The sequence below is a fragment of the Antennarius striatus genome, chromosome 11 (assembly GCF_040054535.1).
Source record: "Antennarius striatus isolate MH-2024 chromosome 11, ASM4005453v1, whole genome shotgun sequence".
Classification (NCBI taxonomy): Eukaryota; Metazoa; Chordata; class Actinopteri; order Lophiiformes; family Antennariidae; genus Antennarius; species Antennarius striatus.
Genome location: NC_090786.1, coordinates 1,840,147 through 1,857,751, shown reverse-complemented (window position 1 = coordinate 1,857,751; position 17,605 = coordinate 1,840,147). Strand labels below are relative to the sequence as shown.

The 17,605-nt window shown below is 47.4% G+C and overlaps 1 protein-coding gene across 4 annotated transcripts; it reads left to right on the top strand.

The window, feature by feature from the left end:
• Positions 1-49: 49 nt before the first annotated feature.
• On the top strand, positions 50-17,369 carry si:dkeyp-121d4.3 (uncharacterized). 4 transcript variants are annotated; one of them, XR_011037253.1, is made up of 21 exons: positions 54-915; positions 1,004-1,054; positions 1,143-1,357; positions 1,447-1,489; positions 1,807-1,932; positions 2,012-2,335; positions 2,416-2,562; positions 2,637-2,876; positions 3,771-3,989; positions 4,194-4,340; positions 4,432-4,674; positions 4,746-4,895; positions 4,970-5,218; positions 5,770-5,874; positions 5,953-6,090; positions 6,223-6,330; positions 7,292-7,329; positions 7,470-9,795; positions 9,902-10,010; positions 14,007-15,287; positions 17,119-17,369. XR_011037253.1 is itself a non-coding variant. In XM_068326558.1 (20 exons), exons 1-20 carry the CDS (start codon positions 307-309, stop codon positions 17,127-17,129), a joined length of 5,598 nt encoding a protein of 1,865 aa, XP_068182659.1. In that variant the 5' UTR covers positions 50-306; the 3' UTR covers positions 17,130-17,369. The 4 variants fall into 4 exon arrangements, 3 of the variants coding, with proteins under 3 accessions (XP_068182659.1, XP_068182658.1, XP_068182657.1); XM_068326558.1 differs by lacking the exon at positions 14,007-15,287 and having other exon boundaries at positions 50-915; XM_068326557.1 differs by lacking the exon at positions 14,007-15,287 and having other exon boundaries at positions 50-915; positions 16,979-17,369.
• Positions 17,370-17,605: the final 236 nt, after the last annotated feature.

The window sequence follows — 17,605 nt, the reverse complement described above, 5'->3', positions numbered from 1 at the left end:
GGGGCGGTGTCGCGTTAAACCGGAAGTTGTGTGCTGTGGGAAAAAAACCGAAGAAGAAACTGAAGCGGAAACAGAAGAAGACGAAGACGAAGAAAAGTAAGATTCTGTCTGTCTGCTGCTCTGTTTCGTTCCATAGAAACATTTCACGGGACATTCGTGAAGTTAAACTATTATTTTTGGAACGACAATGTTAAAAATTAAACTTCAAATTCAAAAGTTTTCCACCCGTTAGCTGTTCATTGATTAGCCAGACGTCCCGGGAGCTAGCTTAGCCCGGTAAATACAAGCTAGCTTAGCCCACCGGACATGGCCGGACCCCCATACGACTATGGTCCACCTGGATGGGGCCCGCCACCTGTAGGAGGTTGGGGCCCTCTCCCGCCTGACGAATGGGGGCCTCTGCCGCCTGGAGACTGGGGGTCCCCGCTCCCCAGAGGATGGGGACCACCACCGCCTGATGGATGGGGCCCCAGAGGGCCCCCGCCGCCGGGCTGGCCTCACCCGGATGACTGGCTGCCTCCTCCAGGTGAATGGAGACCCCTCCACCCCGACGACTGGAGACCCCCCCGCCCCGACGACTGGAGACCTCCCCCAGAGGACTGGGGACCACCTCTGTGGGGACCTGAGCCTGGCCCCCCTCCACCTTTTCCACTCAGACACGTACCCCCACCAGTGGGGGTCCCCCCTCCTGTGGGAGTCCCCCCTCCTGTGGGAGTCCCCCCTCCTGTGGGAGTCCCCCCTCCCGTGGGGGTCCCCCCTACTGTGGGAGTCCCCCCACCTGTGGGAGTCCCCCCACCTGTGGGGATCCCCCCTCCAGATCCAGCCTATCCTCCTGTTGGCGTTCCTCCAGTCCCCCCTCCAAGTTGCCCCCCTCCAATGGGTTTCCCGGGTTACCCCCCAGGCTGGACAGCAGAGGTGAGCGCGACTGTGGTGATCAATGCTGGTGTCTGTTTATCAATCAGTGTCATTGATCATTGATCGGTCTGAACTTCCTGTGTCTCAGCCCGTTGTGGAGGAAGTGATGCCCAACCCCCCCCCGGACCAGCCGGAGTGGGTGAGTCCAGATGTTGTTGTTTATTGTTTATTGACCCGATAGGTTTACTTTGTTGTTCTATGTTGAGATTATTTTGCTTCTGTTTCAGATTAAAGCCTTAATTTCTGCTCCTCCCTCTGAACCGACGCCGGTGGAGGTGAACAAACCCCCAGAGGAATCCGTCGCCCTGAAACCCGAACCCCAAAAAACCCCCAAACCCGAACCCCAAAAAACCCCCAAACCCGAACCCCCAAAACACCCCAAACCGGACCCTATGAAGACCCACAAACTCATTGGCCTCCTGGGAAAATCCACTTACGAGAAGTGAGTGTTGATTCCTGATCAATCTGTGACTTCATTGATTAAACAGAAAGCTGAGTGTGATGTCACTTCCTGTACGTTTGTGTCCTCAGGCCTCCTCCAGGACGATCTGAGGGTGTCATCTCCTTCATAGGGGTGAGACGGAAATCCCAGAATGCTTTGCAAACAGCAGTAGTGTTAAAGGGAATTTATCTTCACATGAAAACGAAAATGTAAAAAATTTCTAGGAACGTCTGATTAATGTGATGATGGATTAGCGTGATGGAACGCGATCGGATCAACCAGCAGGTTTTAATCTGACCTCCATACGATGTAAGCCGAGGTTTACCTGTAGTTGTTCACAGGCTTGTATGGAACTAGAACACGTTCATGTTTTAACGTCAGAGTGAACCAGACTCTATCTGATTGGTCCACATTTTATCAACAATCTAATTTTCTGTTTCGATCACCAGCCAAACTTCGGCTTCATCGAGAGAGAGGATCGGGAGAAGTTCACCTTCTTGTCAGAATCCTTCTTCGGCAACCCTCGCTCCATGATGCCCGGGGTCAGAGTTCACTTCACTGCCTACAGGGAGCAGGTGACGACCGGTGACCCCACCCCAATGATCACTTCCTGTTGCATCAGACCGGTTTAATCTTGTTCTGCTTCATCAACAGGAGAATATGATCGCGACCGACGTGAAAGTGGCTCCCGGAGGAACCTCGAAGGTGGACCCGGAGATCTACGAGGCTGTGGTCAGCCAGCCGATCATCGAGCATCAGCCCGGCATGCGTCAGTACCCCGGACAGGTGTTTGTGACTCTGGGGCCCCTGAGGACCAACCTGGCGTTCGAGAGGAAGGACAGCACGGTGACCCTGTTGAAGAACGACCAGGTGCTCATCAACGTGCTGACGGACATCATCAGTGAGAAGCGGCGCGCCACCAACATCCGACCCAAGATCCCTTCCACCTTCAGTCACACCAAGGAGACCAGAGTTCAGGTCAGAGCTGCTCCTCGGGCCTCGTTCACGCCTCCTGGTGGTGATGATGATGATGAACCTTCGTTCTACGTCCCCTGCAGGGGGTCATCGTCAGCCTCAAGGGGGCCACCGGGGTCATCAAGTCGGAGGCACACGGCGAGCTTCCCTTCGACCTCAAGGAGAACTTCAGCGACGTGGAGTTTACCTTTGAGGACGTCAACGAGGAAGTGGAGTTCAGCGTCATCAAGGTGGGGGCAGTTTGTGCGTCGTTGGACCGATGTTCGTCCGAGGAGTCGACCCTCAACGTTCTTTATTCCCACAGCTGAGAACAAGAGAGAGGGCGATCCGGATCCGACGGGTGAAGGAGCCGCTCCTCCTCACGCTCTGCGCCGACGACGGCAACAACGAACCCGAGATCCAGACGGCGAAGTCGGACAGCGAAGACGAGGCCCCCGCAGAACCTCGAGGGAAGCCTGTCCTCCAGGAAAACCTGGGGCACGACATGAACCTGGACCCAGAGACGTACGAGGGCTTCGTCAGCCAGCCGGTCATCGACCCCACGGTGAGCCAGACGCCGCCAGACAAGCGGCGAGGAGGGTGAGGGGGTTGGTCGGTAGGGAGGTTGGTAGAAAAGTAGGTTGGCTTGTTGGTTGTTGATTGGTTGGTTTGTGGTTGTTGGTAGATTGCTTGGTAGGTAGGTTGTTTGGTTGGTTTTTGATTGATTGGTTGCCTGGTTGGTTGGTAGGTTGCTGGGTTGTGTGGTACGTTGGTAGGTTGTTTGGATGGTGGGTAGGTTGGTTTGTTGGTTGGTTGACTGGTAGGTTGTTTGGTAGGTTGGCTGGCTGGTTGGTTGGCTGGCTGGTTGGTTGGTTGGTTGATTGACAGGTTGGTTGGTTGATTGGTAGATAGGTTGGTTGGTTGATTGGTAGGTTAGTTGGTTGGTTTTTAGATTGGTAAATTGGTTGGTTGGTTGGTTTATTGGTAGACAGGTTGATTGGTAGGTTGGTTGATTGGTAGATTGGTTGGTTGATTGGTAGATTGGTTGGTTGGTTTTTAGATTGGTAAATTGGTTGGTTGGTTTATTGGTAGACAGGTTGATTGGTAGGTTGGTTGATTGGTAGATTGGTTGGTTGGTTGATTGGTAGATTGGTTGGTTGGTTTTTAGATTGGTAAATTGGTTGGTTGGTTGGTTGGTTTATTGGTAGACAGGTTGATTGGTAGGTTGGTTGAATGGTAAATTGGTTGGTTGGTTGGTTTATTGGTAGACAGGTTGATTGGCTGGTTGGTTGGTTGGTTCCTCCCCAAAATGACTGTCTGAGTTTGTCGCTCCTCCAAATTAGCATAGCTCTGCACCACATGAAGGGGCGTGGCCTGGTTGGGGCGTGGCTTGGCAGGGGTGTGGCCTAGCAATGATTTTTCTGCGTCCTTTAACATCTGATCCGGGTTCTGTCCTCAGCCCAACATGCCGGGTTTCCCAGGTCAGATCTACACCAACCTGGACCCGGTGAAGACCAACGTGACGTTCAACCACCAGGACTGTCGCGTCACGCTGCTGAAGAGCGACAAGGTGACCATCAACCTGCTGTACAACCTGACCACCAAGAAGAGGAGGGCGGTCAACATCAAGCCCGCCTTCCCCTCCACCTTAAGCTACACTAAGGAGAGGAGAGAGCAGGTAACACTCCATCACCGGCACCGGCATGGCTCTGCTAGATACCGAGAAGTTTCGCGTCCGATGCTACGGCGTCGAGAATCCAGCAAAAACGGCAGCCAATCTCAGCGCAAGTTAGGGCAAGGACGTGTTTGTGTTGATTTATGGTTGGTGTTGGCGCTCCTGACGGAGAAGTGAACAGAATCAGGACAGCTGTTCTGTCTTCAGGGCGTCATCACCCGTCTGGGACCCAGGAAAGGCGTCGTCCGCTCCGACACCTATGGTGAGCTTCCCTTCTACGTCTGCGAGAACTTCAGCGACTCCGAGTTCGACAGCGAGGACGTCAACAAGCCGGTGGAGTTCACGGTGGCCGTGGTGAGTCAAGGCTAGCCGGACGACCTACAGGAAGTCGATTGGTTCTTCTCCCCCAGCCCCGTCCTCACATCCTGTCGTTCGCTTCCTGCAGCTGAAGTCGAAGAAGAGAGCCATCAGGCTGAGTAGGGTCAAAAAGGATCCAGAGGAAGTGACCCAGGAGGAACAGAAGAAACAACCAGAGGAGGAGAAGACGGAGACACTCCAGGAGGTGGGGGAGAAGAAAGAGGAGGATGGGGAGGAGAAGAAGAGGAGGGAGGAGGAAGAGCAACAGAAAGAGGCGGAGAAGAAGAAGAAAGAGGAGATAGCGGCGGCGCTAGCAGCGGCTCAGTGCAAGGTGAGAAAGAGGAAGTCAGGGTTGTTGATTCGGGTTTTTTGATCTGAAGGCTCTTTCCTGTCGTCCTGCAGTGGACGCCGCTCGGGTTCAAGGTGCGAGATCCCGACACGATGGACGAAGTCAGCAAGGAACGCTTCGACGGCACCGTCCTCAAAGCCATCAACAAAAACATGCAAGCCAGGAAGGAGCCGGAGGACGGAGGAGAACCACCTCAGACTCAGGTGCGCTAGAAATCAAACCTGAATTGTTTCGAGCCTTAAAACAATGATTCATTCGTTCTTCAAACGTCTTTCAGATAATAGTGAAAGAGGAGAAAGTAGACGAAGACCAGGAGGAAGTGAGAGGGAAGCCTGAAGGTAAGGAGCTCAAAATAGAGGTGAAGGAGGAAAAGGAGGAGCCGATGAAGGAGCTGGCGCCCGGCGGCGGAGCCAAACTCGAAGCGGACGTGGGGCGCCTGGTGATGACGATCAATGGTGAGCAGAAGCAGCTCGTCTTCCGGCCCGACGACGTGCTGAGCACCGCCACCATGCTGGATGGAGACAAGGTGAGGCGATAATGTCATGTGCCGGTGGGCGTGGCTACATCTATACCCACTTCCTGCCTGATCACTTCAGAGACGGCGAGTAAACGATGGAACTTCTTTGAGGTTGCCTTAGTCTGAGGATACGGAACTAAATCCTTTAGATCTCATTGAAGAATGTTCCCACACAGGTTAGAAGCTAACAGCTGTTAGCTAGATGCTAGCTGTTAGCGGCAAAGCTTTAAATCTGTGGTTCTTAATCTCGTTGGAGGTACCGAACTCCGCTGGTTTCATATGCTCACTCACCGAACCATTCTTGAGTAAAAAAAATATTTTTTTCAAATTTACGACATAAGTATATATTTTACTGGTACATTTAATGAACTGTGCATTAATGTCACCTTTTTCAAAGAACAAAACCTTTAAATCCTTCTGGAACATCAGAGTTAGATTTTAAAGGCGGTGCTATAGCTGCATGTAGGTGCAGTAAAAAAAAAAGAAGCCAATATTCATTGGTTATTGATCGTCCTCGCTTCAGACATCGTTGAAACGTGTTCTACTTTTGCTCTGTGAAGGTGCGATTCAATGTTGCCACCCATCGGGAAACCAAAGAGGAGCGAGCGACCAACGTGGAGATTCTCCCAGACTCCTTTGAGGAATCCATCGAACAACGTCGACACGTAAGGCGTCTGCGGCCATCTGAGTCAACGCACCCGTTTGTTCCCGCGCCTCACGTCCAGCTGTCTCGTTCCATTCAGGGCATCGTGATCGAGTTCTCGGACGACTCGGGGCTCATCAAGTGCACCCAGAACCCCCAGCTGTACTTCCACCAGTCGGAGGTGATCGAGAAGAAGAAACTGGAGCTGAACGAGAAAGTGGAATTCAGCGTTGTCCCGGTGAGAGCTCATCCTGCTGACACCTGATGCACCATCGGACACCGTGTTTTGTTTTCAGACGATCTTTCTGCTGTTTTTTATGATCTAGAATGTTAACAAATTTTATCTTTTGATGCTTCTGTTGTCTCCAAGCATGAAACGGCGGAGGGGGGGAACCAGGCCATCAGGATCAAACGCTTCACAGAAAGTGTTTTCCTCCCAGTTCGGAAATTGGGCGGCATTGGGGCGCAAAAAGGAAAGGTAAAGAAGTCGAGGTCGATTTCTTCACGGTTTAGAACAGCAGTGGGCCGGCAGAGGAGCAAATAAATGGAGTGTTTATTACACTAATGCAGATGACTTAGAAACCATTATTTAAAATTAAAGTTTAATTAAACAAGTTTGGTGGGCCTAAAGGGCCGGGCATGGCCCGTGCACCGTACTTTACCCACGCCTGCTTTAGAAGCTCAAAACAAGCGTCCATAGCAACAGCAGAGAATATTGGACAAAGTTTTCGTAAATGCAACCCAAACACAGAACCCTTTCAGAGGCAAAGTAGAACCAAGGCAGGAGACTGCAACATCCCGCGACAACCCTGAATTCAAAACGTTACCCTTACCAAAGATCAAAGCCTGTGCTCTGACCTACTTTCATAGATCAAAGCAGTAGCTTTGATCTACGGTCTTGCTCACACTGGCCTTCTCCCCTCGTCTTTTTATCTTATCCGGTTCCTGAGTACAAAAGTTAAAATTGGACCTTGACCCAGTTTTCTCAAGATCATCATCTCATTTTCATTCCCTTTCCTGCCAGAGTAACGTGCTTTTTGTTTCATCTTTCTATCTGCAACAGTTGCGAAGATATTTGGTGGACTAACTAACGGATGGACAGACGGACAAACACTGACAATTTATCTACACTTTGAAGCAGGATGTAATAAACAGACTTTTTGACCCAGAGGCATAATTTCCAACAAATAATCCACTAATTTTTGTATTTTTCTATCTATAGATGTCATTCTTTCTACATTAACAGCCAGGTCTCAGATTTCCACAGTAATCTTTGTCGTCTTGTGACCCGATAGAATTTAGGATCATTTTAGAGTCTGTCTGTTCCTTCTGCAGTACAAATATCATCTGACTCTTTAGTTATTTTACTAGACAGTGACAACTTTGCCAACTTTAACGTTGTCGTAACATTGCCCTCAATGTGTTTGCCTCATTTGTAGATGACCATCAAGCTGGCCAAACCTTCAGAAGATTCAGAGTGAGTTATGTGTTTATTCATCAAGTGTTTGGATCACATTAGAACACATTCTGTCATCACGCTTCCATACTGATTGTAAAGAAATCCATTTTTGTAATAAACGTGTCTGTGATGTGTTTGTTTGCTTCTGTTTGCTTCAGGAAAACAAACGTGGAAGCAGACAAGCTGAAAGCTGTGGTGAAAAATCTACGAGCACAAGACAGCCAAGGCAGCGCCATTAGAAAAGACTACAGCGCCTCCCGGCGTAGACACAACCGAAGCAGGAGTCGGAGCAGGAGTAGGACAAGGACCAGGGACAGAAGTAGGAGCAAGAGTCCGCCAAGAGACCAGTTTGGGCGTGTCCTCAAAAGAAAACACAGCCCCAGTATTGATCGCGACCGTAAAAGCCACCAGTCCAGGCGAAGCCGAAGCAGAGAGTGGCGAAAGAGGAGCAGCAGGAGCCACACCAGGAGCCGCAGCAGGAGCAAAAGCTCCAGCAGGAGTCGCAGCAGCAGCAAAGAGAGGGGAAAGGACAAGGGAGGCAAGAAGTCCACGAAGAAGAGCAGAGACCGCGAAGACCATCACAAGAAGAGGAGGGATCTCATCCCTCCCCCCAGGCCTGTTAGGATCATGGAGGACGTACTGGCGAGGAAGAAATGGGAGTTGGAACAGCTGGATGAAATGATCGCCTACAAAAAGTCTCTGGTGGACAGAGACCTGGGCCAAAAGACCTGCATAGACTACGACCACGGCAGGATCGCTGTCCCACTGACTGAGTACAAACCGGTCCGATCCATCTTGAGGAAGCGATCAGAGGGACCGGAATACCCTCCTCTTCCTCCTCAAGGCAGTGACGACCCGTATTACGACCATCTGTACGATCCGTATCGAGGTCGACGGTACGGCGAACCGTACGCCAGAAATCCTCACCTGGATGGTCTATACAGAGATCGTCCACTTGGCGATAGTCCTTATGGAAGTCATCTCTATGGCGACGCCGTCTACGACGCTCATCCGTTGTCCAGCCAGCGTTACACCGATCGCTATGACGTGTACGATGAACCCTACGATGATCGCACCTTCGACTCGGCGTACGATGGTCAGTATGACCCCGTCAAACGGAGCCAGGTTCTTGATGACTCTTTACCCGTCCATCAGTCCAGACAAGACTCCACCACCTCCACCCAACACACTGCTTCCACTTCATCTTCCCATCCCCCTTTCAGACCTCCATCCCCCACAGGACCACCTCCCAGAAGCCCTTCTCCCAAACGGCAGTTACCTCAGCCTGAGAAACCCCCCCTTGATCGCTTCCTCGATATGCTCAATAAAAAGGTAGATGCTGAAAAGAAACCAGAACCCGTTTATATGACTGACGACCTCTTGCCTCATGAGCGAGCTCTTCAAGACGGCAAAGGTTTCTCTCGGATTCTGGGAATGACTCACACTGAGTGCCTCAGCAGCAGTTTAGGAGAAGAAGAAAAGACACAACAGAATCCTCAACGGTTCTCGCTAGACAGAACAGACGAGGAACCCATGAGCAAGACAGAACCTTATGACAAGATCCAGAATCTGCTCCGGACAATAGGCATAAATCTGAGCACAGGAGAGGTGTCCAAACTTGCCAGCCGCGCTCAAGAGAACATCTACGGTCCAAAGTCCTCATCCACAGAAAGAGAAACTTTACCATTACCGAGAGAAGAACTTCGAATGAGTCGAACCGGTTCTGTTGAGGCAAATCACAGTCTTCGCACTTCCCCAGCCAGATCTTCGAGTTTGGAGCCACTTGGCAGGCCTGCAGCTGCCACGGAGTACGAAGAATTCCTGGACCAGCAAGAACTGGAGGCACTACAGAAAGCCCAACAGCTGCAGTGTCTCACCAAGATAATGGGAAGTTCACCCTCCGTCTCTCCTCCAGTGAAACCACCTCCTGGACCTCCACCTGCACACTACAGTCATCGTTCCACAACGGTCAACTTAGCCCCTGGAAGTTCAACCAGTCAGCCTCTCCAGAGACCGGGACCTACAGCAGGAACTTCCCCTGAAACTCTTCAACAGCACCCTGAAGAGTCTCCTGCAGGGCCCTCATGTGGACTTCCACCCCGAACTCCTCCAGGGCCTCCACCCGGTCCTCCACCAAGGCGATATCCCGGAAAATCTCCTTTCGCTCAACCGTCCGGCCATCCACTCTTCTCTTTCATCGACCAGCCATCTGAAGCTGTCGCCCTGGATGCCAGCAGTCATTCAACCACCACCGCCGTAACGTCGGAGGCATCGAGCTCCTCGAGCAGCGACCAGTCGGCCATTTCGACGACAGTGGCGAGATGCCTGAAGGTCATTGAGACGGTGAAATCGCTGGCCGTGCATCCAGCCGGAAAACCGTTGAAGACAGTTCACTTCAGCTTGCCCACAGATTCTTCATCAACATCTCTTCTTCAGATGTCCTCCGGGACAGACGATGAAATCAAAATCAAGCAGAAGGAGAAGGTATCATCAGCTGTGCTCCTGCCAAACCTGAACTCTTGCTATTAATAGAGTAGAAACTTGAATGATAATGGGATGGTTCCATTTGGTATTTTGGTTTCTGTTGCAGCTGGATTTGTACAACCAGCGCCTCCTGGAGAAGAGGGAACAGTTGTACCAGGAGAAGCTAGCTCGTAAGAAACTGGAGAAGAAGAAAGATGGCACACCCATTCCACCAGGTATCCCCATCTGATTCCATGCAGATTTATTATCAAAGATTCTTGAGTTCAACATTCAGTAATGCTAATTCATCATACACATTTTCGAGTCGGATGTGTAGCAGGTGCACAACTTTGCTCTCTTTTTAGAAAAAGAACACCATTTCCTCTTTCTATTTCACTCATGGTTTCATCAACAGTAGAAACCTATGGAAGATAATGCCATTACTGCTATGCTTTTCTGGATTCGCGTGTTTAGCGAGCTCAATGCTAAGGTAGAGTTGCACTTTGTCATCTTCGTCACCTTCACTAAGCATTCAGGAATTGTCTTTTTGAGCAAAAGTCTTCCCAGCAGCTCTTGTGCTCTTCCACCGACATGTGCTCCCATTATTAAGTTTCTGTCACTGACAGAGGAATTTATGATGTAGTAACAACAGAGCCTCAACTGGTGCCAGTACCATGTTGCTACGGTTACCAAGTGGCACAACAAAAAAAGTCGTCCCTCTGCTGATAATGATAGCCGAGTCCAGTGGTTCGTCCAAGCAATCAAGACAAGAAGCCGACGCCAAGTCAACACCAAAGAGTAACGTCTTTTTCATCTTCATAAAGTTCTCTAGGGGCATCTAGTCATAATTAATTATAAACAGGTAAAGTCTGCATGTCTATTGATTGATAAATATATGTTTTTCTTTAAATAATTAAGGGGTTTGAAGCTTTTTTTACCAGGCTGGAACAGATTAAAATGATTATAGTTATTTTAAAGGGAGACATATTTGACTTACAAATTCAGTCACGGAACGGCTTCCACTCGTATCTCGAGGTTCTACTGTGCCTTTTATTGAGTTGATTTTTTTTTCGTCCGCTGTTAAGGGTGGTAATTCATTTTCACGAGTAACTTCTAAAGGGTAAGTCAGCTTTACTCTTTTCTTCTCGCAGTATTTTCCAGATTTCATAATAGGACCCTATTATGAAAATCACATTTTTTCCAGGTCTCTACATATACCTAGTGGTCATCCCGAACCCGAACAACTCCTAGAATCTGGTAAACAAATGCTTCCTGCATCAATAAATATTTGGAGTTTTAGGAATTCATGGCCTGGACCGAATCAAAACGATCTGATTTTGCTAGTGGTATTTGTGAAGTCACAAAGGGCGCTCTGTGATTGACAATATTGATTGGTTGACATGCCCAAAGGGTGTGGCCATCCCTGAGGGGGAGTCCGTTCAGGCTACGGTAGCATTGTCCGGTAATGTCCTAGCTCAGAGCTACATACTGAACGTTCCTCACAACCTATTTAAGTCAGCTAGCATTTTACTAATTAGTCAGCTCCACTTAAGCCCTATGTGCGTATCCTCATCGTCATAGCAAACACAGCTGCATGTGTCCAGACTGCTCATAAACAAGCAGCCTCGGTCATTTAAAAAATCATAATATGGGACCTTTAAGAGAAGACATTCAATTCTTAAAAATCAATCTGATGTAGGTTATTGACGGTTCACCTGGTGAATAGTTTGTCACCTGGTTACGAGTAAAGCTAGGATTGTTGAGACGGTTACAGTCACGACTCGGTTTGGTTGTTAGAGATGAAACGTGATGATTTTATGTTGTGGTGAAGGCTGTGAGTTCGATTCCCACTGTTGGACTTGTGCTTCTCCCTCCACTCGGTCTTCAGCCGTTCCATTCAAGGCTAAACGTCTCATCCACCGTTGGGGGACACGGACCTCCGAACGCTAACTTCTTTGAGTTAGCTGCTAGCACACATACCCGCCTCGCTCCGTCCTAACGCAACACTAGCCACTTCTGTTCTCGTTTGCGCCACCGTCTGTCAATTATGGCGAAGAGGAGCAATGAAGGAGCAGCAGTTCCATCTCTCATGACCAGATTGAAAGGAGATCATGTCGCCTTTCATACAGATTAAATCCCAGATTAGCAAAGAGTGAGATCACGACTGAGTCGGGAGGTAAGGACAGAAAGGTTTCACATCCCAGAGGTGTTGGGTTTCACATCTTTATCCTATGTGTGAAGCTAATGTTAGCCCAGGAAGCTAACAACAAGATATCATTTCATTTAGACATCATTTCATCATTTCGTAGCAGTCATCAGTTAGCTGTTTATAGCAAACGTATCAGCAGCGTTCACATCTTTACCTGTAACTAATTAGATGTCAGATGTTTTCATGTTTTACAAAGAATTGTGTTGAAGCTAAATATTTATAATTTTGGCCCAACTGTGCCGCGACCGTTCTAAGTATAGTAATATGTTGGGTCTTCAGTGTGATGCTAACTTTATTTTAATAAGCTAACACTGACAGCCTTCATAAAATGTCCTGAATGTTCATTTATGTTATTTGTTTTCAGAGCATTGTTTGATTATTTTATCAATTTGGAGTAGTGTTCAAAGTAAACTTGCTCAGTAACTGAATCTGAAATTTTAGTGGGCGAGTTTTGGGGTGTTTAATTTTAATGAGATCTAGGAAATTGAAGACCAATTGCCATTATTTAGCAGTAGTTGATTGTTTAAACAATCTGGTTGGTGCGTGCAAAAACAGGGTAAGTAACTCTACTTAATCTTGATGTGTATCCAGCAATTTATCTATGGAGATTATTATTGATCAAGTATGGAGCAGAAATCTAAACTTCAAATCAATTGTAGTATATGTCTAATATTTAAAGTATATGAGTTTTTATACCTTTGGATTTTAGTACCTTTCTGTGAAAATGTTAGCTTAGCAAGCTAACATACAGAACTTTTAGTGGTAATTATGGTTTCCAAAAATTCGAGATTGAATTTCATCATTTCGATCATTTGAAATGAACATTTAGCGTTCGTTTTAGCGTTTTACAAACCCTAATCCAGTCGAGTTGGAGAAAACGGGCCCGTGTGTCAGCGCTGGTCCACTAAAGGACGGAAAGACCATGTCTTCATCTGATTATGCGAAGTAGCACATGAGGACAGTCGGAATGGAAGACGAATCGTTCTGTCGCCAATGGCAAACTTCTGGCAATTTCCTCTGAAGCGATTTTAAATCCTGTGATCACACGACGGACCACCGACGGGACCACCAGGTAGTTTTAATCCAGAGAGTCGGTTCAGTACCGGTCAGTAACGTGTCAGGGAACAGAAATGAAAAAGACTGAAGATCTCAAGTTCGCTACACTTCTCTTCCACCTTCCTTGCTGTCTTTATGGTTTACCATAAAGTTTACATTATCGTGTGACATCAGAAACAAAGCACTATTTTTTCTCTATGCATCAATTTCACCTTTTGTAACTTTAAGCATTTATTTGCAACTGAAGTAATGAGGGAATAAAATCGTCACAAGGGTAAATTGAATTAAAGTAATGTTTTGGCTACCTGTTGTTTAGCATAGCTATGCAGACAGTTATGTTATTAATGTTTTTGACATTTGATTATAGATTTGAGACTGAAAAGAACATTTGTACATTGTTGAATGACATTATTTGTTGTCTTGACGATGAAGGTAGGTGATCATTTTGAACTCTAAATGTCGATTAATCAAGCTCAGAATTTTTGTTTTTTCTTACAAACTGCACGCATTTATTACATTATTTAGCTGTAAAATTCATCAACAAAAGTTACGGAACATTTCCCAGCGATAAAATTTGGGGTTTGGCGTTGCTATGTTTTTTGGTTTTTACGATGACAGACCATAAAAACCTAGTAATTTATTTCAGGCAAGTAAATGATGGATAATGTGAGAAAGATTCTTTTAGAAGTCAGAAATGCCTCGTGTAATAACTGTTATTACAGTCCAGTCAACTAGCCGGCCAGGTCAGAAACACCTAGTAACAGGTTAACGCTGTTTGACAAACTCTTCTTAATCTTTGACTGGTTTTACAAAAGTGAGTTGGTTCTAGACCTCATGTCTTCAGAGGACGGAGGAAGGGCATTGTTTTTTTCTGTGGGTAACTTTAAATCCATTTCCAGTCAGCAAACTGTAGAGGTCCAATCCAACTAGTAACGACTCACGCAAATGTTCTGCTGAAACTTTGTAGATGTTCCAGAAAACAGCAAGCCAAGGAACGTTTGGATTTGTGGTCATTCTCTGGTGTACTGGGCGGAGTCACGGGCCAAGTCTCCAGAGGTAGGTATGCAGCTGGGCATGGACCCCAGCAAGGTGGTCATCTGGTGGAAGGGTATCCAAGGCATGATGTGGCCCCAGCTTCTGCCCCAGCTGCACCAACTAAAGGTGACCTGGCCTAACCCGGACGTACTCATCGTGCACTTGGGTGGCAACGACCTGAGCACCGACAGCCCAACTGACCTGCTGGCATCCGTCAAGAAAGACCTGACCTCCGTAAGGAGCATCTTCCCACAGTGTATCCTGGTGTGGTCCAATATCCTCCCTCGGAGGGTGTGGCGCCACTCACCCGATAGCCATGAAGTTGATCTCATCCGCTCAACAGTTAACCGCAGGATCCAAAGCGTGATCTCAGATCTGGGCGGGGCATCGTTGACCCACGACAACATCCGTTGCGGTGCGAACACAGGTCTGTACCGGTCTGACGGCGTCCATCTGTCCCACAAAGGCATCGATGTTTTTAATCTGAATCTGCAGGATTTCCTGGAGAAGTGGGAGATGATGTCAGAGAAAAGTTAGTTGTTGGAATCATGTTTTTCATGTGGTAGCTCCGCCCCTTTAGCCTCATCTGGTCTGTCAGTAGGAACCGCTGGTCGCTGGTGATTTGATGTTTCTTGTGCTTTTCAATTTCTCAATAAACAAAATGTCAAAACATAAACCTGAGATGATAAAGATTATTTCTAAGGGGGGATTATGTCTGACAGACTTCAGATTAAAGTTTCTTCATATTTGGTAACCTGTTGAGGATTTAGAGGGTTGGTGTCTCAGTGGGTTTTGAATACAAGTCCAGTCCCTTTAAATATTGATCGCAGATCTGTTTGGGTTTGTTCACGTGATTCTAGTCTCCTGACAAAATAAAGGAAAATTTCTGGAATAAGGTAAGAAAAATGTTTCACAAACTCCATTTTCACGACCTTAATGCAACAGGAAACGTCACCGCTCCATCAGGTGCTGGTTCACCCCTGCCAGAACATTTGGACTATGTGCTACCCTTCGGCGCCGACCAGTGGAGTGGTTCTCTGAAGGTTCTGGTCCTGGACTAGATGACGAAGGACTCAACGGGTGATCTGAATGTCAGGCAGACTTACCGATTTGAGCGGAAGTGTAAAGTCGTCGTGATCCCCCGTCAACAATAAAGTCTCCCCAGTCACTCAACTGATCGTGTCTGTTGGCCCCCGAACAGGAAGTGAAAAAGGTGCTTATTGGTTCTGATTGATCCCTCATGGATAAGAAGCAGCAACGCGGGATGCTGCTTCAAGGTGTTGGCGGTTTTATTCTGTATGATTGGGGGAGAGGGGTGTCAGGATCATGATGAGGTCATAACGCTCAGTGGGTGGTGGTCTGGACTGCAGGTGGGTTCGTTTGAGTTATTGAAAAAATCCAGGAAGTCGTCGTCTGGGCCAGAACCAGAATAATGAAGCTGTCTTTAAGGTGCGGGTCACCATGAGTTCTAACCGGGTCCGATGAAGGCGGCAGACCTGGTTCTGGTTCATTTCCAGGTTCCTGTCCACCTGGTGGAGTCACAGCTTTGAACACATGTTCCAGTCCTTTTAAATGTTGCTGCTATTGAATTCAAAATGAATATCAAAGTAAATTTGTCATTTTCAACATTTTATACATTGTTTTTTTGCGATGATCATTAAAATGTAGGGTTTCTGAGTTCTGTAAATAAAAACTGACATTTTCGGAAACAGTGGCACTAAAATCTGAAGGTATGGTTTTATAAGATCGAGAAAGTTTCATTTTCAAAATGAGAAAAAAACCACTTCTAAACATATCAGAGCAGTGGTCCAGTCGTGGATGTGAAGAAGATTCAGTCCAAGATCCCTGGATGGAGAACAACGGGACAGGGTCTGAACTGAAACGGAGGAATGGAACCAGTTCTGAAGGAAAGACAAGGTGAAAGTTTAAATGTCTCAGGTTTACAGCAGATAGACAAACTTTTCGATGTGGACATGAAGATCCAAGTGTGGAGAGACATGGTATTTAAAACCTCAGAGGTATAAACAGAACACTTCTGTCTGTATGAATCAGACTTATCGGTAACATCTGTTAATCAGCTGCAAATATTAGTGTTTCCACTGATTGCTGACTAATGGACCAACCTCATCATCGTCAAAGACTGAGCCACCCTTCATAGACCTCAAAAGCCCAGAGGTCTTTTGTTCAAGTCTGGATTTCCACCACTGCTGAACCACGAGGCTCCAGCAGGTCAGAACAATCTGGATCAGACCCAAGACGTTTGGGATGCTTTTCTGTGGAACCCAAACCAGATCTTCTGATGTCTCTGAGGAGGAAGACCTGGTTCCAGAAGAAGTCCAGGATCACGGGGCGGCAGAGGCTCAGCGGTAGAGCAGACGTCTTGAAGACCAGACATCGCCCAGCCATCAGCGGTTTGATTCCCACTCCCGCCAAGACATCCTCTGGTGTGTGAGGTGACTGTGGGAGGTGTCAGCTCTCCTCCCAGCCACCGCCGAGGCACCCTTGAGCAAGGCGCCACCCCCCCACACACACAAACTGCTCATTTCGGGTGCGATCCCTCACGCGACCCTTCACTCTGCTTCTCCCTAGATATACTAATTTGCATGCCTATTTATCCCTAGGGATAAATAAAGTATGCTTCTTCTGCTATCTAGAGTCACCAAAAAAGAATCGGAAGAAAACCTCTCATGGAAAAATAGGAACTTTCCAGAACCAGAGATCTTGGTCAATGAAGCACCGGAACAGACTGAACTTAGTTCCTGTTGCTCCTCAGGGACCAGTCATTTAGAATGATTTTTTGAGGGATTCAGACAACAAACCGCTGCCTGTTGGCTGTTTTTCCATGTAGCTCCATGAACCACAGAGGTTTCAGGGAATTTTATGTGATTTTATTTTTTTCATCAGATTTGCGTTGAGCAGGGATGACAGAGAACCAATTCCTGTCTGAATGAATGGACCCCTGGTGGATACGCCAGAACTCCAGGTTGGTTATCAGGTGTTTGTGGTTCAGATAGAGATACCTGTCTGTTCTCTTTTCTCCACAGGAGACAGCTAGTCAGGATATCGAGACAGACGGTCAACGATGGGACAGACGGTCAGCGGTGAGACAGACGGGTCGTCGGTGAGACAGATGGTCCATGGCGAAACAGATGGGTCAACGGTGGGACAGACGGCTCAGCGGTGGATCGATCCTGCAACACCATTTTCACTGTCAAATTTTTTTTGAAAAAAGGAAAACATAAAACTTTAATAATATTCAGTGATCTGGATTCTGTAAATATGTGTTGTTGTTATATGTTGGAATATTTTATTAATAAATATAAATTTTAGTTTTGCTACCTGCAGTGTTTGTTTTTATTCATACAAGTATGTGTGTGTTTTTTTTACTCCAGAATATCTTCATTTTAGATATCAAATGTTTTGCAATTTGTCAAGAAAAACAGGCATTCAAACTGAAGGTCCGACAATAACTGGTAAACAGACTGAAGAAGACGCACTGCCCGCTGCAACCAGTAGGAGGCGCTGCTAGGA